Below are 25,026 nucleotides of genomic sequence, written 5' to 3'. Positions count from 1 at the left end.
AATTTAAAAGGTGCCATGGGTGTTGATGTATTCAATGAAATTTTAGTTCATTGTTTGGTTGAGTCAATTCACTATCTTCACTGGCATTCAGATTATTAAGGAGATGTATTCACTTTGTGCTGCTGTATTTTTTATGTATATAGCACAGTATTATTGCCTTTCCCAAATTAAATTGAATTTACTTACTACGTCTTGTTCTCTTGCCTATATCCCTCCCACCCTCAACCTCCTAGCGCTCTCCTGAAAAATTCTTTGGTTGCTGTTTCACCCAGTCACCAATATTTTTGGTGATTCTGGTGGGTGAGGCTATTTATTTGATGATAGAAGCCATCATAGCTGAACCAGCTGGCATCCATACTAGATATCTACATTTGAATTTTTGTGGCAATAGTCACTAGATGATGGATAGATGCAGGAGCCCAGGCTGATTTACAGGGGAAAATAGGGAAATTTGGGAAAAAAGTGCCAATTGTCTTGCTCACATTGTAGCGGAACTGCTGAGATAATATGTTTCATGAGATATTGAATTGAGAGCTTTCCTTGTCTGTGTGGCTCAGACTCTTTACTCTGAGTTGTGAAGGCACGGACCTACTAATCAAAGAGGTTATGTAAAGATGGGGATATTAAGATTGTTTCTCTGAGTCAGAGAAGGCCAAGAGGAGATCCAATAGTAGTTTTTAACCACTCTGAAGCATCTTTATTTGGGGAGAGGGGGAGAACTAGGGAAAAAATTTCCCCTGCTTTGGTTGGGGGGAGAGAGGATGCTATGGATGGATAAACGATTTCCACTGATTCGGTTGTGGGGAGGGAGGATGCTATGGAAAAACAGTTTTCCTTGATTTGGTTGAGGGGGAAATGGCGCTATGGCAAAACAATTCCCTCTGATTGGGGATTATGTGACGAGAGGGATCATCAATTTGAATTCACCACTTAAAGAAGTTAAGAAATTAGGGGAGTTGTTAGAACTTGGAACAATTTGTCACAGGATGTTGTTGAGGCAGATACAATGGCAATTTTTTTATAAAGAAATATCCGATAAATAAGCCACAGGAAGATGCAAGGCTGTGTGGTGAGTGGGGTGGTGAGATTAGTTTTACACTAATTCAGTAAAGCTTAACATTGTTACAATGGGTCAAATGGTTGCTTTCTGTGCTGCAAGTTTCTCTAGTTCCTCTGGACTGAATATTAAGATAGGTACTGATAAGGAAAAACATCAGGGATCAACCATTCCAAGAAGGCCCTACAGGCTCTTGAGGGAAGGAGGATTCTTAATTTGCCGTTGCTATGTAAATTGCAACAGAAGAATTATATTGAAAGGCTTCTATACTGTTTATTGATTTATTATTTTTACGTAATCATGTGACAGTTTACATCAGAATGAAAGCTCTCTTCAAATGACCATTTAATTTACATTACCCATCAGGTAATGCACTTCAAGTTGTTCAGGTTTAACTGCAGTCTGAATTCTTTTTTATGCATTTGACCATGCCTTAACAAGAGCATTTCTTTAAATTCTGAGTGCAACAGCCTGTCTAACCTCCCTCCTGGGCTTGTTCATCCTTTCAATATGACGAGCAAAACCAGTTAACAATTAGAATGATTCTTTCGCCCTACTTTCCAAGCTTCGGCACCCCCCCCAGTTGCTGGTGCAGTCTCCCGAGTGCTGTAGAAACCTCTCTGTTTATATCCTGGGGCTGATTGCGCAGCGTCCCTAATAGACCTAAAACATCTCCCATAAGTTGTGTTTGTATCCATACCACTTTCCAGTTGTTAAAGAGGGTCTCTAAAGGCCATGAGGGCAAAACCATTTTCCAGACCTGTACATAAAGACTGAATTGCTGGCAGTTAGAAAACATGGCCAGTTCTGTTTATTTTATCTTTGGGGGCTCAATGGTAGTGTGTGTGGCTCCTGGAGTCAGTAGCAGCACAGTTTACAGTCTTATTTGTCAAAATCAGGCTGTTGGTAATGTGGTAGAATAACCACACACAAACTAACTACATAACTTGTTGATTTGCTGGAAACTTGGGAAAATCAGTTGGAAAGTCCACCATTTTTTCCTTTTGTTGCTGGTTACAAAATGCTCAGGAAGTGACAAGTGAAATAGAATCAGTAACAGCTCATGTTTCTGCCTTTGAAAAAAAAATCTAGCAAACTTCTCAGCCATGTGCCTGGATACCCATCTTACAGTTGATGGAATGCAAGATGCTCAATAGATTTTTTAAAAACATAGATCCTGTTGTTAAACACATACTTGGATAATTGGAAATGTATCGTCTTTAATTTGTTGAGTGGCTGCAAAAAAAAAAAATGAATAGTCTGCTCCGTATCTCTTGTCCCTCTAGCCTGGCTAGACAGGAATCTACGTTTGGCTCACTTGGGGGACTCTTGTCTCTGAATTGGAAGGTTGTGGGTTTAAACCCAAACCCAACACTCGAATGTAGACTGACACTAGTAATGCAGAGTGATTGACACATTGTTCGAGATGCTATTTTTAATTTTCTAGCAAACAACCAGCACGGATACAGTCAAATGTGCTTGTGTGCTATATATTTCTATGATTTCATTACAAATCCAAAGATTAAATCATTGAATTTGATCCACTTCGCAACCTGTTTGGGATCCTTTAATCCTTGAATGGGTCATTTGATTTCTTGCGGTTTGCTTATCACTTGGGGAAGCATCCCAGTTGTTTAGAGTCAGATGAATCTGAGTTCATGTTGGCTGTGTATGTCATGGAGAATGACACAGCCTTGGTTATTGTGCTCACCTCCTGTTTCTGGCATGATTTTTTAAAAATACAAACTTGACTTCCCATTCTTCAATGTTGTGGCAATTTTTTTTCAGCATCGCTGTGCCAATTCAAGCCTCACTTGATGTATACTCAGTGAGCCTGGATATATGGGATATAGTCTGAAGCTTAGATTTTCTAGCTGACATTAATTTAATGCTGTGTCTCCATCTCTATTGCGGTCAGTGTCTTAAAATAATAATGCCAATCCATTCAAAATGAATGGGTTACTGCCAGCACTGAAGTAATGCAGGTCAGAAAATCTAAACCTGTGTTTCAAGGGACCATTTTAGTTGAGACAAGTCAACCTTTCCGATATGCCAATCAGTGATGGATCTGATCATCATCATGGATTTTGTTTTTTAGGTAGCATTTTGGTGCTTTATCCATGACTGTGGTGAAACTCCTCAGTGATTTTCTCGCTGATTCAAAGGATAGCACTGAGTTTCCATTTTTTTTTTGCTGTTGATGCTCTTGCGGTTTTAAAACTGTTGTATTTTACTATATATGTTTAGAGTGGTGGTGGTATTCTCAATCAAAACATTGACTACAAATGTTTGGACTGGATGAGACATCAATTGCAGAGATATGATGAAACACAATTTGTTTTTTTGTTTGGAGTTGAAGGTGTGCACTTTTATATATTTCCTTAATGTTCCTAATGTCCCCAACAGCACTCCGAGCATTCTGACAAAACATGGACTTCAAACAGTTCAAGACCACCACTGCCTTCTCAAGGGCAATGTGGGATGATAATGCCATTGATTGTCAAGAGGAGATGGTTAGATTCTCTTTTGTTGGAGATGGTCATTGCCCAGCACTTGTATGACGTGAATGTTACTTGCCACTTATCAGCCCAAGCCTGAATATTGTCCAGGCCTTGCTGTATATGGGTGTGGACTCCTTCTGTACCTGAGGAGCCATGAATAGTGCTGAACATTGTGCAATCTGCAATCATCCGCAAACAGTCCCATTTCTGACCTTATGATGGCAGGAAGGTCAATGAAGCAGCTGAAGATGGTTGGGCCTAGGGCACTCCCCTGTGAAACTCCTGCAGCAACGTCCCAGGACTGAGATGATTGAACTCCAACAACCAAACTCCTTCCTTTGTGCTAGGCATGACTCCAACCAGTGGAGTGTTTTCCCCCGATTCCTGTTTACTCCAGTTTTCTAGGGCTTGATGCCATGCTCAGTTAAATGCTGCTTTGGTGACAAGGGCAGTCACTTACCTCACCTCTGGAGTTCAGCTCTTTTGCACATGTTTGGGCAAAGGCTATAATGAAGTTAGGAGCTGAGTGACCCTAGTGGAACCCAAACTGAACGTCACTAAGCAGATTATTGATGAGTCACTGACATTTGATAGCACTGTCGACGACACCTTCTATCATTTTGCTGATAACAAAGAATAGACTGATGGGGCGGTAATTGGCTGGGTTGGCTTCATCTTGCTTTTTGTGGACAGGACATACCTGGCAATTTTCACATTGCTAGGTAGATGCCAGTGTTGTAGCTGTAGTAGAATAGCTTGACTAGGGGTGTAGTTAGTTCTGGAGTACAAGTCTCGAGCACTATTACTGGAATGTTTTCAGGGTCCATAGCCTTTGCCATATCCAGTGCCTTCAGCTATTTCTTGATATCATGCGGAATGAATTGAATTGGCTGAAGACTGGCATCTGTGATGCTAGAAGCTTTAGGAGGAGGCCGAGATGTATCATTCACTTGGCACTTCTGGCTGAAGGTGGTTGCAAGTACTTCAGCCTTGCCTTTTGTACTGATGTATTGGGCTCCCCCATCATTGAGGATGGGGATATTTGTGGCGCCGCCTCTCGTTAGTTGCTTAATTGTCCATAGCCATTCGTGACTGAATTTGGCAGGACTGCAGAGCTTAGTTCTGATCCATTGGTTGTGGGATCATTTAGCTCTGTCTATTGCATGCTGCGTTCGCTGTTTGACACTCCAAATAGTCCTGTGTTTGGCTCATTAGTCCTGTGTTGGGACCTCATTTTTGGTGCTGCTCCTGGCATGCCCTCCACTCTTCTTTGAACCAGAACTGACCCCCTGGCTTGATGGTAATGGTTAAGTGGGGGAATGTGCTGGGCCAAGAGCTTACAGATTATATTTGAATACAATTCTGCTGCTGATGAGCCACAGCACCTCATGGATGCCCAGTTTTGAGTTGCTAGATCTGTTTGAAATCTATTCCATCTAGTATGGCAGGGCCACGCAACACAATGGAGGATGTCCTCAGTGTGAAGGTGGGGCATTATCTCCACAAGGGCTGTATGGTGGTCACTTCTACCAATACTTGCAAATGATATGAAGATTAGAAATGTCAACTGTGATGAGGATAGACTTGAACTTCAAAAGGACAGAGACATGTTGGTAAATTGGGCAGACAAATGGCAGATGAGCTTCAATGCAGAGAAGTGTGAAGTGATCCATTTTGGCTAAAAGAAAATGGTGAGACAGTATAAAATAAAGGGAGAGACTCTAAAGGGGGTGCAGGAGCAGAGGAACCTCGGTGTCTATGTACATTGAATATGACAAGGCATGTTGAGAGCAGTTAATAAAGCATGTAGCATCTTAGGCTTTATTAATAGGGACATTGAGTACAAGAGTAAGGAGGTCATGTTGGACTTGTATAAGAAACAAGTTAGGCCTCGTCTGGAGTACTGCGCCCATTTCCAGAATATGAAGGCATTGGAGATAGTACTGAGGAGATTCACAAGAATGATTCCAGGGATAAAGAACTATAGCTATGAGGATAGATTGGAGAGGTTCGGACACTCTTTGGAGGAAAGAAGGCTGAGAGGAGACTTAAGACTTGATAGAGGTATTCAAGGTCCTGAGAGGTATGGGCAGGATAAATAGTAGGAAACTGTTCCCAATCTAGAGAGCATCAAGGAGTAGAGGAAACAGATTCAGAATAATTGGCAAAAGGAGTAAATGTGATGTAAGGAAAAATTTTTTTCACTCAGAGGGTGGTTGGAGTCTGGAACAAGCTTCCTGAAAGAGTGGTAGAGGCAAGTTCAATTGAGCTTTTCAAAAGGAAATTGGATTGCTACCTGAAAAGAAATAATGCGCAAGGTTACAGGGATAAAGCAAGGGAGTGGGACTAAGTGGAATGCTCTTTCAGAGAGCCAGGGTATACTCGATGGGCTGAATGGCTTCCTCCTGCACTGTAAAGATAGTGATTCTGTGACTGTCATGGATAATGCATCAGTGACAGGTAGATTGGTGAAGACAAGACCGAGTAGGTTTCTCCCCCTTGGTTCCCTCACCACCTGTCGCACACCCAGTCCAACGTCTGTGTCCTTGGAACTTGGCCAGCTCAGTCAGTCGTGGTGCTAATTGAAGCCTCCCACCCAGAGTATATTCTGCGCGTTTGCCACCCCCAGTGCTTCTTTCAGTTGGTGTTCAACATGGAGGAGCACTAATTCATCAGCTGAGGGGGTGCAGTAGGTTGTAAGGAGGAAGTTTCCTTGCTCATGTTTGACCCGATGGCATGAGATTTCATGGGATTCAGTTGATGTTGAGGACTCCAAGGGCAACTCTTGCCCGACTGTATATCACTTTACTGCCTCCTCTGGTGTGTCTGCCCTGTCAGTGGGACAAGATATACCCAGGGATGGTGATGGTCGTATCTGGTATGATTCCATGAGCATGACCAGGTCATGCTTGACTAAACTGTGGGGCAGCTCTCCCAATTTTGGCACAAGCCCCCCTGATATTAGTAAGGAAGACTTTGCAGGGTTGACAGGGCTGGGCTTGCCATTGTCTGCCTAGGTTGATGCCGGATGGTCCCGCTTCTGGTTTCATTACTTTTTTCCGTACTTTGTAGCGGTTTGATGCAATGGAGTGATTTGCTAGGTCATTTCAGTGGGCATTTAAGAGTCAGCCACATTGTTGTGGATCTGTAGTCACATGTAGGCCAGACCAGGTAAGGATGGCAGATTTCCTTCCCTAAAGGACATTAATGACCCGGATGGGTTTCTATGACAGTTGTGGTCACCATCAGTCTAGCTTTTAATTCCAGATTTATTAATTGGATTTAAACTCCTCCAGCTGCTGTAGTGTGATTTGAACTCATGTTCCCAGAGCATTAGCCTGGGCCTCTAGATTACTCGTCCTGTAATATTTCCACAACCTCCCCGTGATAGGGTGGATAATTTAATATCTTGAAGACTTGATCAAATCATCCCTTAACCTTCTAAATTCCAAGGAATACATGTCTGTTTAATCTTTCATCATAATTTAACCCTTGGTGTCCAGATATCATCCTGACAAAGTTTAAGCTGCACTCCCTCCAAGCCCATTATATCCTTCCTGAGATGTGGTGCCCAGAACTGCTGTCAGTACTCCAGGTGCAAAATAATCAGGACTTTGTGTAACAAGCATGACTTCTACCCACTTCTAGTCCTCTAGCTAAAAATACCAGACAACCATTAACCTTTTTGATTATTATCTGTACCTGTTGATGACATTTTAAGGATCCTCAAATTTCTTTGGACCCCCACCTAGTTAGACCTAGTTTCCAGCTTTTTACCACTTAGGAAAAATCCTGTTCTGTCATTTTTAGGTCTAAAGTGAATGACCTTAGATTTGCCTACATTGAAATCTATGTGCCAGTTTTACCCATTTGCTGAATTTAGCAATGCCTTCATCAAATTTAGATATGTGGTTTTCTATCCCATTATCTAAGTCATTGATAAAGATGGCCAATAGTTAAGGCTCCAACAGAGATCAATGCGAGGTTTCACTGGTTGCATCTAGCCAGTTAGAGTACCTCCCCATTATCCTAATGGGCTCACCTTAAGTTACAGCTACCATTGTGGTGACAGATCCAGAAAAGGCCTCCCTCCAAATGAATCTAGAATGCTTCCTTGCCTTCTTGGGTGTTTTGCATTGGGACTGTATGACCCTGTATACAGATCAAGAAGTACCAAGACCTTTCACATGGAGGAGGCCTAAACATTGAGACTCCCCTCACCAACAATATAGCATAGGCAAGCAGATACTGGAGATAAGGTGGGAATAGACCACTGGCCAAAAGTGAAATGAACCAATAAAGCCCTAGAAAAAACAGGTTACCCTGTTCTATCATTGCTTGACCACTGATCCTCAAGTATGTAAAACTGCTGTATCAGTAAGCGCATATAAAGGGGCAAGACCTTCATCAACATGTGATTTTTGTAAGTGTCCTTTTTGAAAACTGAGCAAAAGCTGCCACTGTGCAAAGCAGTGAATGATATATTTTTATAAATAACCATCTGTAGGTTGTTAACACTGTTTACTGATGCTACGGACTTTTAACCATGCAGGTTCTCTCAGCAATGGTTCCTCAAATGGCTCGATACTGTCACCTGAGGCAGCAGTTGAAAATGGGAAAGAGGATGGGTCTCACACTTCACAGAAAGGAGATGGAAATGATGCAAGCTCATCAGAAAATGAAGATGGGCCAGTAAGAAAGAGGTTAGTGCTCCCTTGATGTTTGTTGGTCTTGTTTGATGGAAAAGTGAAGTGATCCTTAAGTTTTAAAGATCATAGTTTTCTTCAATTTTAAAATACTTTCAAAAATGTTCTTCTGATTGCTAGATGGAGTATCATTGACTGTAGCGGAGCCCTTCTCTTAAATATAGGTGCCCAAACTTCAGCCCCTAGAGCCAAGAAAGTTTTCATGTTTCCTATTCATCACGATTGAATTTTTTTGATCTGGGAGGGCTCATTTCTTGTCCCGCACTTTGTGCCTTTGGCAAAATCCTAAAGCGGAACCTCAAAATTTGAGATTTGTTGGTATCATCAAGTGGGAAGGTATGCAAATTACTGGAACATGGATTTAAACTCTAAATATGGCCCCGAGGCTCTCTGGAATATCTCCTTGTGGCCCACAAAGCCAAATGCTTGCATCCTCTTGGATTAGGCCGTTCTACCACTGAGGCAAAGAAATTGTTGAGTTTTTAAAAATGACAGATTTAACTTCTGAAATACAAATATTGTATGCCTTTGATGCAACTGGGCAAATTTTATAACACAGTTTATAGGGGCATTGTCACATTTTTGCCTTGGGGTCAAGAAATTTGACTGTGCCCATGAGAAGAGTTCAGGAGAATGATAATGGCAATTATTCATTCTACTTAAAGTACTTGGCTTGATGCTTCCATTTTATGCAAAAGTGAAAGAGTGAACTAATATTTTTTTTTAAAGTGTAACTTACTAGCAGTAAATAATTGACAGGTTATCACTGAAAGAAGTCAGAATTTAGGTAAGACACATGCAATTAAGTAATGTGTGTGAGTAGTTTGAGATAAGAATATTAGCAATATTTTGTCTTGCATTTTTAGATGATTGCACTCCCGCTTGTCCACCTGTCCCTTCTTTTCCAGAAATACATCAAGTTGTCATTTAAACTTTGTTAGCTGAAATCAATTGGTAGCACTCTTTCTTTCAGAAGGTTGTAGGTTCATGCTCTACTCCAGGAATTGAGCGCACAATCTGGGTTGACCCTTCAGTGCATTGCTGAGGGACTGCTGAATTGTTGGAAGTGCCATATTCCTGTGGGTATGCTAAACATGCCTATTCCAATGGACTTAAAAGATCCCAAGATACTGTTCAAAGGAAAGCATTGATAATAGTGTCCTGGCCATCATTCTGGATTCAACCAAACACCACTGAAACCAAATAAGTGGTGGTTAATGTCCTTTTACAGTTTATGGGACTTACTGCAAAATTGGCTGTCACCTCTGCCTATGTAACAAAAGGGTGACTGGCAAGTTGCATCTGGATTATTTCTCTTCTCTCTCTTTACCTGATTTCCAGAAGATTAATTTGTTATGTGTACTAGTCCTTTGGTTTCAAAACTGTTATCAGTGGAATTAATGGATCATTATCAATGACCTTGTAGAATTTTTGAAAATTTCTCATGGACTTTCTTCCATTAGGTCATGTTGAAGTGCTCTCTTTTCCAATGAGGACAGGCTCAACTTCCTTAGTCTTTCCTCATAACTCAGATTCCTTACACATGGTATCATCTTGGTCCCCTTACACTGAACCCTCTCCTCTTATACTGATCCTGATCCCTCTTGAGGCCAAGTAGTGTTTAGGGCTGTATGTGTAGAGTAAAAAGTAAAGAGCATTTTCAATGGTGGCATAATATTATACAGTCTGGAATAAAATAGGAAGCGATAGTGTACAGTCTCAATACTAGAAATATTCTAGCTTGTCCACAGAGATAAATGGCTCATTAAATTAAAATGAAGAAAGTTGCCTGGTTTCATTATATGAAATTGTTATATTCTCCACAGCTGTCTGTGACAAGGTCAGAAATTGCCTTGGATGAAGGGAGGTATTTATAGTTAGTAGATGTGAGAAGGGAAGATAACCTATAGTGCCTAAAGTGATTTTAGTAAAATATTAAAATGCTTGGGTGTTTTCGGGTTTGGGGGGGGGGGCGGTGGGGGTGGGGTTGCAGGTAGTGGGAGATAATGGTGGTGGTGACACAATTGCAGTGTGATTCTGAACAGTATGACTTGTGAAATGCCACTGCTTTTTGCTCTGGGCATTTCCAGTGCACCTTTCTGGTTTTGCCTGGGGGGGAAGGTGGTGAAGGAAGAGGATAGAGATAGCACGGTTCAACATTGAGCCCTCTGATTTTTCCTCCTTTAATGCCTCTGCTGTTAATTGGAATTGATTGGACATTGGCAGCTGTTGAATTGCAACAATATTGTTTTCTTAAATCTGGAACTCTTAAATTATATTAAATAGAACAAAATTATCATTGGTTGAAATATCATTTCAGTTCAAAACTATTAAAAATGGAGGATGAGAGTTTTTTTTATAATATGAATGAGAGATTGTGACGGATGTTTAAACTGAGACAGTGAGGCACCTGATTCAGTCACCGAAAGGCCTATGCTTGTGTAGCAGCTGGAGCACATTGCTACAGCCATCTTTAGTTTAATTCCTGCTTTATATTGCAGAATGCTTCAAGTGGAAATAGTTCTGTAATTATAATTGGTTCCAACGCACTTGGATTAGGGGAATATGGGTAGAGAATTTAAAAGTAAATTAGTCACCCTGATCAATACCCGGTGACCCAGCTGGAAAGGTCACTGATAATGCTTTGAAATCATCCTTTCCGTAGTCTGGTTGGCTCAATATCACACTGAGTAATGTCGTCTTCAACTTGCCTTTTATGGAATTTTTTTTTGTGTTGCTGTCATCTTTCCACCCACCCACGCTTTTCATTTTTACGCACTAAATTCTTTTGCAGTGGGTATGATTCTTCACTAGAGGCCTGCATTTAGTGGGCTAGGAGTTGTGCAGTAGCCCTAGATTAGGGGTCATAAATAGTTAGTCACTAATGAATTAATTGTGAAAAGAGGTTCCTCCTGAATTCTTTAGTGGTTAGAATGTGGAAATTGTTGTGACAAGGAATAGTTGAGGTGAGTAGCGTAGCTGGATACAAATATAAGGAAACGTGGAACAGCAGGTTATACTGATTGGATTTGAAGAAGTTGGGATGAGTCGATGTTCATGTGGAGCATAAACCAGCATAGACTAATTGGACTGATTGACTTTATTCTGTGTAAATTCTGTGTAAACCAACGTAATTACATGCTCCATTTCCTTCTCAGCTCTAGAAAACTCTGGATACCCTTGAACTACTGCTTGGGAAGTGCAATGCACAGGTGCACTAAGTAAGCTTAACTGTCTGAATGACTATAACATTGTATTTTCTTTGCATCCTTTATCTTATATGTATTAAATACTTATAGTTACTAATAGCACTGCTTAGAGTGTAGGTTAAAATTTGTCTTTCAGATTTCAGGGTGGCTCTATTCCAAGACACTTTTTGTATTGCTCGTTTTCTTTGGAGGTTTGGCTGTTCTAAGCTAAATCGCTAGGTAGTATTTTCCCAGAATGTTTGCTCTTCTGAGATGGAAACAGAGTGGCGGTGATCATGGGGTTATAGGATGTTGGGAGACTCGCACTTTGCAATTCTAGGTGGAGGAAGAAAAAGGTGCAAATTAAAGCTGACAAAGCTAATTAAGAGGCAGTATGTTTGAATTTGCTCCTTTTATCTACATCAATGTAAGACTGATGAGAGAAATCTAATTAGATGTTTTGTATATCCAGTGTTTTATTTAAAATACTAGCTTATCATTGCATCATAGAACTTTCAACACAGGAGGTGGCCAATTGTCACTGCATTTATGTTGATACTGTTATGTCCACAGCCAGTGTTAAGTCACCATGCAAACCAAATCCCAGAGGGAAACTTGGCTTTCGGGCCATACCCTTTTTTTTGTATTCTGAAAATGAGAAGACGACATACTGATTTCAGCAGTAGAGGTTCAGTAACGCTTGTGGGATTTTAAAAATTAAAAGTAAAAGTTTTATTAAGAATTAAAACAAATTTAAGCACACAAGATTACATTTCCACAATTAAGGTTAGTGTTCCAAATAGTCCCTCAAAAATACATTCTGTTTGGCTAGACCCACAAGTAAACACCTTCCAGGCAGCACTCCTTTATAGATGTTTAACTGTAAGTAATGCAGTAATATTATCGAATGTAAACTGCTGTAGCTTTAATAGAGGCATAGAGTTACAGGTCATGTAACTCTATTCCACTCTGTTATGGAATCCAAAGTTCAGAATAAAATTGCTTGTTGCAGCCCAAGACTTTTCTAGCTTGACTGGATGACTGGTTCAAATGGCACCTTCTCCCAGCCCAGAGCTAACAGCTCCCAACTCAACAGCTCCAGCTCAACAAGGTATCTCTCTCAGCTCCACAATAACTCTAAAATATCACCCCCCCCCCGCACAACACACACACACACACACACACACCCACCCACCCAACTTCGTCTCAGGTTCCATTGCTCTCTCACCTCTTTAAACTCCAGTCCTACCAAAAGTAAAATTTTTCATGTCTCTATCTTGTCTTTGCTTTTGGGTTAATAAAATATAATACCCCTGTTCTATTTACCTATGGAACCCCTGCAAGATGCAAACATGTTTCTTGTTACCTCTGACTCCCTTTGATATTCAAACAAACTCTTATCCAAAAATGCAAAATGTTGGATCCAACCTATTCACTTGTACTCCAAACCAAACATCTCTGTCCTTTCCTGTTTTAAGCCCCCCCCCCACCCCCCCCCCCCCGACAACCTGTCTCCTACTGACCTCTGCCTAGCTTAATTAAATTATTTACACATACCCAGAGATGCACAGCCTTCTTTACAGGATAACACAATATTCCCCCAAAATAGTAAAAAGAATAATCTCCATTTCTCCCAATACTAGGTCTTCAACTGGCACTATCCAGTCTACTCAGTCTTAATTTCCATCCTTTTTTCTCACTTGCATCTTTTTTCAGTAATTATCTTTACAAATTACAGTACATTCTCTGCCTCAAAAAAGCATTTGTGATAAAGAATCCATTTTCCTAACAATCGGCTAATAAAACAAAACTGATCATGTAACCTCCCTTGAAAGGTTATATCTTTGTTTATAGACGTTTTTCCAATGTTAGCTGTTCCACAGTTAAGTAATGGTCAGTTAATGAATGATATTCATCTCTTGCTGGCAGAATAACAGTTCTCAGAAGGCACTGATATTAAGGTGCATCTTTTTAAGGTTTTCTAAAACTGGTGTTACAATGTCTCAGGTTCGGCTGTAAAGATCTTCCTGTGTTTTGGGTAAAAACACCCCACCTCCCCCCAAAAAAGTAGAACACCCAAGACTCACCCGACATATAAATGACCACTGTATTAATTTCGTTAAACTCATATAGTCATTCCTGCTCATGATCCAGGTCTCGGCCAGTCTCAGTCAATGGATCAGAAGTGAATTTGGCCCATTCATGTTGCATCTGCTCCTTCCATGTGCTCCTTTATGACATTAGTGCTCAACAAAGATTTGGCTTGTATTCCTTTGAGCTTAAAAGGTTGAGGGGTGATCTGATCCGTATATTTAAAATGATTAAGAGGTTTGATAGAGTAGATACAGTGTGCCTATTTCAAAACAACAGGTCATAATCTTAAAATTAGAGCTGGGCCTTTAAGGAGTGAAATCAATAAGCGGCTTTTCCACACACACCGCAGTGGAAATCTGGAATGCTCTCCCCAAAAGGCTGTGATTTCTGGGACAATTGGAGCTTTTAAGACTGAGATCTATAGATCTAAACCTATTGATTTTTGTTAGGTAAGGGCATCAGGGGAAATGAAAAAGCAATTAAATGGAGTTGAGGTACAGATCAACCATGATCTAACAGGATGGCAGAAAGGGCTCTGAGGGTTGAGTGGACTATTCTGTTACTGCTACTCTGACAGAAAGCCAGCAGATGGCTCAAAAGAAACTATTTACACAGGTCTGATGTGCAGTGCTGTGACTCGCAGCTACTTTTTGAAATATTGGTGAGTTGCATGTGTCTATGAGAGTGCATTTGCAGTAAGAGAGCATTTAAGTTGTATAACCAGCTGCTGTTTAGCTCAGAACTGAATAAGCAGATGCCATGGAAGTCGGCCTTTAAAAAGAACTTGTGCACAAATATAGTCTAGACCATCCCACACTGTTGATTTGTATTTTCTGCCTTTAATAATCTCCCCATCTCTTCTAAATTCTATTTTCTGAGACACAGTCATCCTCTGATACTTTGAGCAAATGAACATTATTCATTTAAGACTCTTGACAGTGAGTGTTGGGTAAATTTGGGCCTGGAGGTTTACTACCAAGCATATGTCTAGATGCATGTGGATACTACTTGTAGGAGTAATTGGATAGTGACCAGGCATTGGAACCTTTGTTCTTTTTCATGCTTCTTCATGCTCCTTCCCGACACAAGAGTAAGTAAAGCAATTGTGGTATTCAATGATGCCTCAGCTAAGGTCAGCTAACTCAGCACTGCAGATAAAACCCAGGATCTTCCTGGGCTGTACAAATCAACTGTACAATTGGTTTAACCAGTGAGTGAGTATTCTTGATTCATGACTGTAGAAGAGATAATGATATGTTTCATATACATGTAGTGGTACATTTTGAGTGTCTCCCCACAAGGACACTTGACCTTTTGCCTTCTAACCTATTTAGTACCAAAAAAACTTCATGGCGCTGCCATTTTATGTTGGCCCGCCCAGCATGATGCACACCCGGAAGTGCTGAGCACTCCCTGTGTGGGCGGGGGGAGTAGGCTGAGTTGGGGCATGTGTGTGAAAGAGCACAGAAATCTCTGAGGCACAGAGCTGCCTCGGGGAGATTAGTTTGACTTTTTAAAATTTTAACCCAAAGTAAAAAATTTTTCAAGACGTCCCCTCGTGACAGTGTCACATGAGCAGGGAGATGTCAATGAACTTTATAAATTAAATGAGAATTTTTATTAAACACTTCATGAAACCTCATCCCACCCATCGATGAGGTTTCATGTTAAATGCGAAGGCCATGTGGGCTTTTTGCCTGCCCACCAACCTTAAGGTTGGATGGGCAGCTCCGTTTAATTAGTTTAATTGATATTTAAATGACCTTAATAGGCCTTTGACAGTTCGGCAGGTGCGCAGCCGACTCTGGTATGCGCCTGCCAAACTGAAGATCTGAATGACGCGCGGTGTCGTCAGGATGCATGCTCAATGTCATCGCACGTTATTTTACGCATCAGCGAGCAGGCCCCATGTTCTTTTGACAGGTTGTTAATTGCAGGCTTGCAGCTTTTCTTGTTTTGAGGCATTATTTCAAGGTGATGTAGTCCATTCCCCCTCACTGCCCCAAAAATCAGGCTCCTGTATATGTGCACTTAAGTATCTTCTCCACTGTTGTCCATTCACTTGCCCTTGACAAAACATCAGTCCACGAAAGAGAAAGCAGCAGTATTATAAAGGGTGAAACACCTGTATTTCCTTAATATCCGAAACTAATCTGCCAATATTTTCTTTGCGCTCTGATAAGTCTGTCTTGTTTACTTCACTGTATTAAATACACTCAAGACTTATCTAATTGAAATGCATTTTAGGCCCCATGTAACATCTAACATGGGCAAGTTATTTTGCATAATGTACTGTCACCATAAATGGCACACAAAGATCAATGTGTGCAATTTTGTCACTTGGATTTTAGAAAAATGTAATGTACTTGTTGGGTGTATGATATGTTATATTTGCTCATTTGAACTGTGGGGAAAAATCCACAGTTGTGCAATTAAATCAAAGGTTTTGATCTTGAAAAGTGTAACAGATCAATGTGATTAAGTTGCCATTTAAAGAGTAGGAATATTATGGAAATGCAGAAATGATGACTGATTAAATAAACAGTCAGGTGAAAAAGTAATGGGAAGTCGAAGCAAACTGAGTCAAAAACAAAAAATGCTGGAAAAACTCAGCAGGTCTGACAGCATCTGTGGAGAGAAAGACAGAGTTAACGTTTCAAGCTCGTATGACTCTTCAGAGCTCTGAAGAGGAGTCATATGGACTCGAAACGTTAATTCTGTCTTTCTCTCCACAGATGCTGTCAGACCTGAGTTTCTCCAGCACTTTTTGTTTTTGTTTCAGATTTCCAGCATCCGCAGTATTTTGCCTTTATCTTAGAGACAAAAACTGAGTGTTAGAAAGCAAATACATTTTGCAGAACAATGAGGAACTTTTCAAATACATACTTTCTTTCATTGTTTATTTACTGTGTATACTGGGTATTCTTTCAAAATGAAGGAAAAGCAGGAACAAATGAATGACACTTATTTCAATGATGAGGAAGAGTAGGGAAAATGCACAAAGATTTTCTGGAACAACATAGTAATAAAAGGTGAGATTCTAAAAAGGTATGGGGTTTGATTATGATCTTGGGAGATCCCAAGGTGACCTATAACCAATGGCTTTTTTTTTGAACAGAAGCAAAATACTGCAGGTGCTGGAAATCTGAAATAAAAGCAGAGAATGCAGAAAGTATTTGGAATATGAGGCAATTTCTGTGGTGACAGAAAGAGTTACCATTCAGGTCCATCATGGAAGAAGAGTCATACAGACTTGAAACGTTAACTTTGTTTCTTTCTCCACAGATGCTGCCAGACCTGAGTTTTTCTAGCATTTTCTGTTTTTATTTCAGATTTCTATCATCCGCAGTATTTTGCTTTTATCTTTACTGTTTTTATTATGGAAGGCCATTGACCCGAAATGTCAACTCTTGTTTCTATCGCCACAGATACTACCTAACTTGTTGATTACTTTTTGAAGTTGTTGGTGTTGTGCAGGCAAACACAGCAGACAATTTGTGCACATCACAGGGCAAAATCTTATGCCCCCGCAGAAGGCGAGGAAGGAGTCAAGCTGCCCTGAAAATTTGGCGGATTGGCATCGGGACTGATACCTTACATCTTCCTATGTCCACCGGAAGTAAACTTTGGGTGGAAAGGCCCATGGTTGACCTTCCTGCCCTACCTCCACTTGAGTCCCTTAAATGGCCAATTAATGACCACTTGAGGTCCTTTTGGTGCAATCTTCTCTGCTCCAGGTGGCCCCTGCCAACTTGCAGCCTGCACAGCTGGTTAAACTGGAGGTGGCAGGGGTGTTCCCTTGATCTGCATGGATCTGTGCATGATTGAAGGCATGGACATGGAGTGGAGGTGGCCATTGACAGCCACCCCCTGCCCTTACTGCTGACCCCCATCACCCCCCCCTCTCCCTGTGATGGAGCGCTCTCCTTCCTGCCCCCCTAAAACCCCAGGCAGCACTTTTTTTCCTGGATCGCTCCATGGTCTTGGGACTCCAGCAGGTGTTGCCTCCTCCGTGGCTTTGCTGAGTGCAAGAACTGCTGGCCTCTAATTGGCCGGCAATTCTCTGTGGATGGTACATTGTCTTCTGAGATCCTCAGCTGTGAGGAAGGCCTGTTGCTGTCCACTTAACTGCCTGATGGGCAAAAGATGCAGGCGGGCCTTCATCCTAAGAGTCAGCACGGGTGTCTTGCTGCTTTTTTAGGCAGCTTGCAAGACACCTGTTAAAAAACGGAAAATTCCACCCATGATCTAACAAACCTGCAACAAAGCTACTGATTATGCATTCTGTTTTTGGTAGCACTGGTTGGCCAAAGCACTGGCAAAAATCCTCCATCTATAGTATTGTAGCGTCTGAATTGCAAGTGCTACAAAATGGCTGAGCTGGCACTTCAGATTTGGAAAGTGGCAAACATAAGTTTTTTTTTAAAAAAAAGGATTAATACACCTGGAAACTATGACCCACTATGTTTAACACCCCCATTGTAAAAAGCCTTTGAAATGATTGAAAGATATAGCACGTGAATGTTGGGAAATCATAAATTGTTAAGAATTAGTCAGTATAGACACAGGAAATGGAGATCAGGTTTCACCAACTTGGCGGAAGAGTTCCTCTGGTTGCAAGATTGTAAATTCAAATATGAAGGAGAGAAAACTTCAGAAAGATTGAGGGACATTGTCATTCTGGAATTTCATTAGACCTTTGTTGTTGCACATTCATGATTAAAGAGCATGAGATTTAGAGCGTGAAGTCTGATTTGTCTAAGAAAGAGAAAGAACAAATGTATGAGAAAGTTCTGAAGGAGAGTATCTATCTCCATTTGGAGAGGCAAGGTTTGATCAGGGATAGTCAGCATGGCTTTGTCAGAGGGAAGTCATGCCTAACAAATTTGATAGAATTTTTTGAGGAGGTGACCAGATGTGTAGATGAGGGTAGTGCAGTTAATGTAGTTTATATGGATTTCAGCAAAGCCCTTGACAAGATCCCACATGGGAGACTTGTAAAGAAGGCAAATGCACATGGGGTATAGGGTATTTGATAAGGTGGATTCAAAATTGGCTTAGTTGTAGGAAGCAGGGGGTGATGACAGAAGGCTGCTTTAGCGACTGGAAGCCAGTGTCCAGTGGCATACCACAGGGATCTGTGCTGGGTCCCCTATTATTTGTCATTTATATAAAAGACATAGATGACTGTGGGGGGGGTAGGATTAGTAAGTTTGCGGATGACACAAAGATTGGCCAGGTGGTTAACAGTGAGGTTGAGTGTCTTGGGCTACAGGAAGATATAGACGGGATGGTCAAATGGGCAGATAAGTGGCAGATGGAATTCAACCCTGAAAAGTGTGAGGTGATACACTTTGGAAGGAGTAATTTGACAAGGAAGTATTCAATGAACGGCATGACACTAGGAAGTTCTGAGGAACAAAGGGACCTTGGCGTGTGTGTCCATAGATCTCTGAAGGCGGAGGGGCATGTTAGTGGGGTGGTGAAAAAGGCATATGGGACACTTGCCTTTATCAATCGAGGCATAGATTACAAAAGTAAGGAGGTCATGTTGGAGTTGTATAGAACCTTGGTGAGGCTGGAGTACAGTGTGCAGTTTTGGTCGCCACGTTATAGGAAGGATGTGATTGCACTGGAGGGGGTGCAGAAGAGATTCACAGGATGTTTCCTCGGTTGAAACATTTAAGTTATGAAGAGAGGTTGGATAGACTTGGGTTGTTTTCGTTGGAGCAGAGAAGACTGAGGGGCGACCTGATCAAAGTGTACAAGATTATGAGGGGCATGGACCCTTAGTTGAAGGGTCAGTCACAAGGGGGCAGGAGGTTTAGGGGGGATGTAAGGAAAACCTTTTTTACCCAGAGGGTGGTGACGGTCTGGAATGCACTGCCTGGGAGTGTGGTGGAGGCGGGTTGCCTCACATCCTTTACAAAGTACCTGGATGAGCACTTGGCACGTCACAACATTTAAGGCTATGGGCCATGTGTTGGTATATAGGATTAGGTAGGTAGGTCAGGTGTTTCTCACATGTTGGTGCAGACTCGATGGGCCAAAGGGCCTCTTCACTGATTCTGTGATTTATAAAGCACTTTTTATATTTTCAGGATGGTTCCAAAGTGTGTCATATTCAATAAGTTTTGTTTGTGATCTATCACTGATTTGTCCATAGCAATATCACATGAGCAGTAATGAGAGAAGTGATTTATTTGCCTTGTTAGCTGTTGATTGAGGGATAAGTATTGTACAGGATTCTGGGAGAACTCTCCTGCTTTTTCTTTGAATAGGGAAGTGTGATATCTTACAGCTAAATAGGCAGATAGGTGTCTTGCCAGAGAGACTGCACCTCCAAAAATACAACATTCCTCGAAAGAGATCCAAAGTGATCTGAATGTGTCTTGAATGTGTTATGGTCCTTGGCCAGACCCTCAAGTTGTTGGTAGGATCCAGTTTGGTATCAATAATGTTTTGTTTAAAGTAGACAAAAGTTTGAGATTTAAGACACCTACTCAGTGAAGAAAGTCACAAGATTCCCTGGGTTTTGAACAAAGAAAAGTAAACTTTACTATCCAAGGTCCAAAAGATAAAAACATTTACAATATCTATTTTATGCTGTAACATTCAGGGTAAGTATAAGGCACATGTGAATTAACAGGCAAGCTGTGGCCTAACACACCAAACTGCACAATAAATGACACGTGCGACTATAGCAGATTCCACAGATTTCTTAAGAACCCACCCACACGTTCGTAACACTGAGTCAGTTAATCTTGTTGAAACTTCATCTTTCTCACGAGGGTTTCCAGTCTTCACCTTTGAAGATCCTGTCTTGGCTTCAACGGTGGCCCACCTCTCAGGATTTCAATCTCGCCTTCCAAGATTCCATTCCCCTGGATTCCTGAATATACACTCAAGCATCAAATTACAGGCACAACTTCAGATCTTTGGCAGCACTGAGCAGAATGCTATTGCTCAAAAGGATACCTTTACCCCAATGGCCCTCTTCAATTTTCAGGGCTTCCTCAAAGTCTGCTCCTTGCAGCCCTTTCTGTAACTTGGAACCTGTTTCTCTGCTCCTTTCTTTTTACTGGGTCTTACTTCTGACCCCCCGCCCCCCTCAATCAAAATCTTCCTTTTTGGGACCCCTCCCTGCCCACTCTCCCCTGTTTGGGACCACCCCCTCCTGTCGACCTCCACGGTTTGGGACCTCCCCTTGTCGACCTCCTGGCTATGGCGTTCTGCACCTGGTCATCTAACCTAGATTGTCATGCCCTCCTTTTCTCTCTACATGCATGCACGCAGGGAATGTCCTGAGCATTAAGATGCAAAACTATGCATGTGCAGCCCACTCCTGGTCTGCGCTTGCGCAGAAAACCTGAAGACTGTCAGGCTTGGCGTTCCCGACCTCCAAGCTCAACACTAAGGCAAGCTGCGTTTCATAAACACACAACTTACGAAACAGCAAAATATAAGTGAGAGCTTTTCAAGCTGGAAAGTGGTTCCAAGTGGATTCTCCCCTCAGAGATTGATTTTATTTATTTATTTAAGTATATTAATGACCTGGATGTATTTACAGGCAGAATCTGCAGCTGATGTCAAAGTTAAAGGCTGGGCAAACATTGATCAAACCAGTTCAAAAAGATCTCTTAGATAACTGAGCCAATAGTTTGTTGCAATTTAGCAATTCAGAAAAATGTAAAATAGTTGTTATAGACCAAGGAATCAAAAGAGAGAATGTGTTAAATAAACCAAGCACTGTGCTCTAAAATAAAACAAAAATATTGGAAATACTCAGCAGGTCTGACAGAATCAGTGGAGAGTGAGAAACAAGAGTTAATGTTTCAGATCAAAGATCTTTTATCAGAAGTGCTTGAACAGAACTTGATGGTGCAGTTTATACAATAGGATCTTACCTTTTGAGATTTGGATTCAAACCCAGCTCAGATTTAACTGGCCCGAGTTTGAACAATTTTGAACAGTTTTATTATAGTATGTTTGGGAAATGGGGGTGGGGCATGTATGTTGCAATGTTGCAGTCGGAGGTGCTTTACTGTTACACTGGGACTTTACTCTGCATCCCGTTGTGTAATGGAGGAACGTGGGTCTGCTTGGTGCTGTCACTGGATGCCTGAACTGGGAAGAGTTCCAATCCCTCATGCAAATGTGCCTGACCTTAATACGCAGCAAAAAATGCTGATGAATCAGGAGATCTAGAAGTTGTAATGGAGAACCAATGAACTGTCAGCACAATATTTAACTGAAGTAAAGAGGCTTGCCTTAGCAGAGGAACACAGTGTACATCTAAAGAGGTATTATTTATAAGTAATTTTTCTTGAGCCAGCCTACAAATCAAAAGTATGTTTGCTGTTTGTCACCTCATCATAGGAAGGAGGTTATTCTGGAGAGGCTACAAAGGTGAACAGTAAAGATTATTTCAGGTATCAGAAATTCAAGTGAGAAAAGGTTAAGATTTTGTTTTTGTTGGTGGGTTTAGAGGTAGACGAGCTCACTTTGAGCAGGTCTTTTGATCCAAGCATGTTGTTCACTATGGCGAAAGATTCAAACATCAGAGAGCACCAGATTGGCCAATTATCTTATAGTTCATGGAATGAACAGATGTAATATAAAATCTGATGTAAAATGGGCACTAGCCAACAAAGGTTTTTTATAGAGTTTTCTCTGTTCTGCTGAGCTCTTCCCCGCCCCAGTAAGATGAAATTAAGAGAGACTAAAAACGTTTGCAACCTTGCGAAGCCCCAGAGTGCTTTGTGTGTCTTGCCTTATTTTATATCCTAAATATTTAATCCCTTATTCTGTTTTCCATACCTCTGTCTGCTTTCTGTGCACCTATTTGTGGAGTGCCTTTTCTTTAAAGGCATAATATAATTGCGAAATTCATGTAACTGACTTGGCACCTTCAAAGTCTCCAAACCTTGGGAACCACCTGCAACTACAACATCTGATAATCTTTATCTGTATTTATAATTATAACCCTTAAAGAAAGAGAAATTTGAATTTATATGGCAACTCTCATGACTAAAGCACTTTTGAAGTTCAATACTTTTTGGAGAGAAACACAGGCCATTTGTGCACAGTAAGGTCCAACAAAAAGCGAAGCAATAAATGACCAAATCTATTTGTGATTTTGGTTGCAGTATAAGTGTTGACCAGGACACCTTTGTCTGCCCAAGAGGGCAGATGTTTAATGTCTTGTCAAGAAGCCTGCCTAAATAGCACACTGATGTGTCCACTTAAATTGTTTTCAAACCTCAGACATTTAGTCAGAGTATGAGTATGAGTAGAGCTAAGGTTAACTTTTTGTTCCTAAACACATGCATCCATTTTTTTAGATGCCAATTATTGCTGTTTTAAAGCATTGACTGTTCTAATTAGAAATAGGTATTACTTAGATCTCTGTGTCAGGGAACCTGAAGAACAACATGCATCTCATTCTCAATCATCCTTATTTCATACTTTGCCATCAGGTCCATACTCTCACTTACAGTTTTTTTTTGCCAGTGTAGGGATGGAGTAAGAAAGAGGAGGTTTTGGGATGGGTGGGGATAACAAGCCAATTTAATACATAACTCTAAAGATGATGGTAAGAGCAAGTCTGATGATAGTACAAGGAGGAGGTGGTAGTGATAGTGCATTAAAAGTCAAAGTTGCATTACAGATTTAATCCACTATCACTGATTTTGGTATAAATATCTTTGTTACAAAATGCACTGAAGTATTAAATATTCCTCCATTTATGGTTATCAACCTCTGAAATAAAGATGATTGAGAATGAGATGCATGTTGTTCTTCAGGTTCCCTGACACAGTTCACTTTACCAAGATTGCTGACTATTTAGCAATGACACCTGATCTGGGTGGGAGAGGAGGGGGAAACATTTGGAGTTCCAGGTATCTAGAGAGCTGGAGACCATATGCTTAAAATGGCAGAATACTGGGTATACAGTAGTTCAGAATAAGGGGCCAAATTGGCAAAATATTCATCACTTTCTTGTTGTACTGACCAGCATGTGATTAATTCCTAGTTATATTGGTAACTTATTACTACTGAGTGGATACATCTCTTGATCCTGTATGGTAATGGACATTGTTACTAATTAATCTTTCTGAACATGCTATGATTAGCTCATAAATCAGTTGTGTATTTGGGACCACAAATTTTTCTCTATATACCCAGGCTAAAGCCAAATTGCTTCAAAACATTAGTCGTTGAATGCTGCATCTGTATTTGAAGGCCACGTGTAAATTGTCCCTTGAACTAGTTTTTAAATTTGCCCATTCGGAGTAGGTTTTTTGTCATTCTTGAGGCACACTCTTAACTATGAAAGTTGAGTTTTTAACTTTGGAAGTATTTTGAAAGAGGAAAGATGACTGAAAATTGGCAGGTTCAGGATAACTAGGGACACTTTTCAATCTACAGATATTTACAGACCTTGAGCTTGTAGTCTGACACGTTGCAGGGCTGGGCTGTATACAGTGGTGCAGAATAAAATACCTGAAAACCAATTTCTTGTGACTGACTTGAATGAAAGAATAAACTGCACACAATTTTTTTTCAAGTACACATGCTCCTGCTAGCCAACATTGTCTTGGAGGGTGTTCCTGTTTGTTTTACTGCTGATGTGTAATGTGGTTTGGCTTTGGTGCATGGGGTACTTAAAATTGTGATTAAGATGGGTGGACTATGTTCTTGTCACCCATCCATCCACAGACTAGCGTGAGACTCCTACCGTGCTATTAGAACAAGCAGGCTGGCGTGGCATTGTGGTAAATTGGCTGATTCATGTGTTAGGAATGTGCACAATATAAGGTGTAACACCAAAGAAAATAATGTAACAGCAGACGTTAACCTCAATTGGAAAATGCAATTCCATGTTTCCCACTTTTGTTTGTCATACAAAATGTCTGTTGGCAAGTCTGTGGATGAAGGCAGGTGATAGCAAGCTGTGTCAGTGAGCAGAACTTGAGTTTACTTCATGGTTTATCAGGCATTTGAGAAGCCCACATAGAGGATAGAAAAAAAAAAGCATAGCTTAACTGTTTGATGTAGCTATTAGTTCTCTGGTTAAGTTTCCTGTTATTTCATAGGATCATAGTTATTGGGTTAAAGACAGTAGAACTGACACTGAATGTCATGAAAAGCTCTGTGGGTTAGGAACAACAGGTGTGCAAACCATTTTAAACATATGCAACGATAATCTTCTTTCCTACCTGTTGTTGTTGATTAGGAAATTCGTCCTCACTTCAGCTATCTCTGGCTGCTTCCTTTGAGATGAATTTTGCAGTGTAGGTCTAGTATAATTTAATTAGTTGGGTCGTATTACAAAACAACAGGACTAAATATTTGCCATGCACAAAATCCTACACCTAATATTAACATTTGGCTCTGTTGAAGGGCCAGTTCAAAAAACGGAGTTCTGCTCTCCGCATGCATGCATGGAGTTTCCTGATGTTGTGATATGCTGTACT

At 40.9% G+C, this 25,026-nt stretch overlaps 1 protein-coding gene across 5 annotated transcripts in view; it reads left to right on the top strand.

Moving 5' to 3' along the window:
* Window positions 1-25,026, top strand: part of jarid2b (jumonji, AT rich interactive domain 2b) — a 414,508-nt gene that overhangs the window by 199,097 nt on the left and 190,385 nt on the right. For 2 of the 5 annotated variants that reach the window (XM_041183795.1, XM_041183794.1), the window contains exon 3: window positions 8,111-8,261. In XM_041183795.1, the coding sequence (XP_041039729.1) occupies window positions 8,111-8,261 (151 nt within the window). Of the gene's footprint in view, window positions 1-8,110; window positions 8,262-11,307; window positions 11,486-21,778; window positions 21,850-25,026 lie in introns of those variants that run through there. The other 3 variants (XM_041183797.1, XM_041183796.1, XM_041183798.1) reach the window with 2 other exon arrangements.

Source organism: Carcharodon carcharias, chromosome 3, assembly GCF_017639515.1.
Source record: "Carcharodon carcharias isolate sCarCar2 chromosome 3, sCarCar2.pri, whole genome shotgun sequence".
Taxonomy (NCBI): domain Eukaryota; kingdom Metazoa; phylum Chordata; class Chondrichthyes; order Lamniformes; family Lamnidae; genus Carcharodon; species Carcharodon carcharias.
This window is presented reverse-complemented; position numbering and strand designations above follow the sequence as displayed.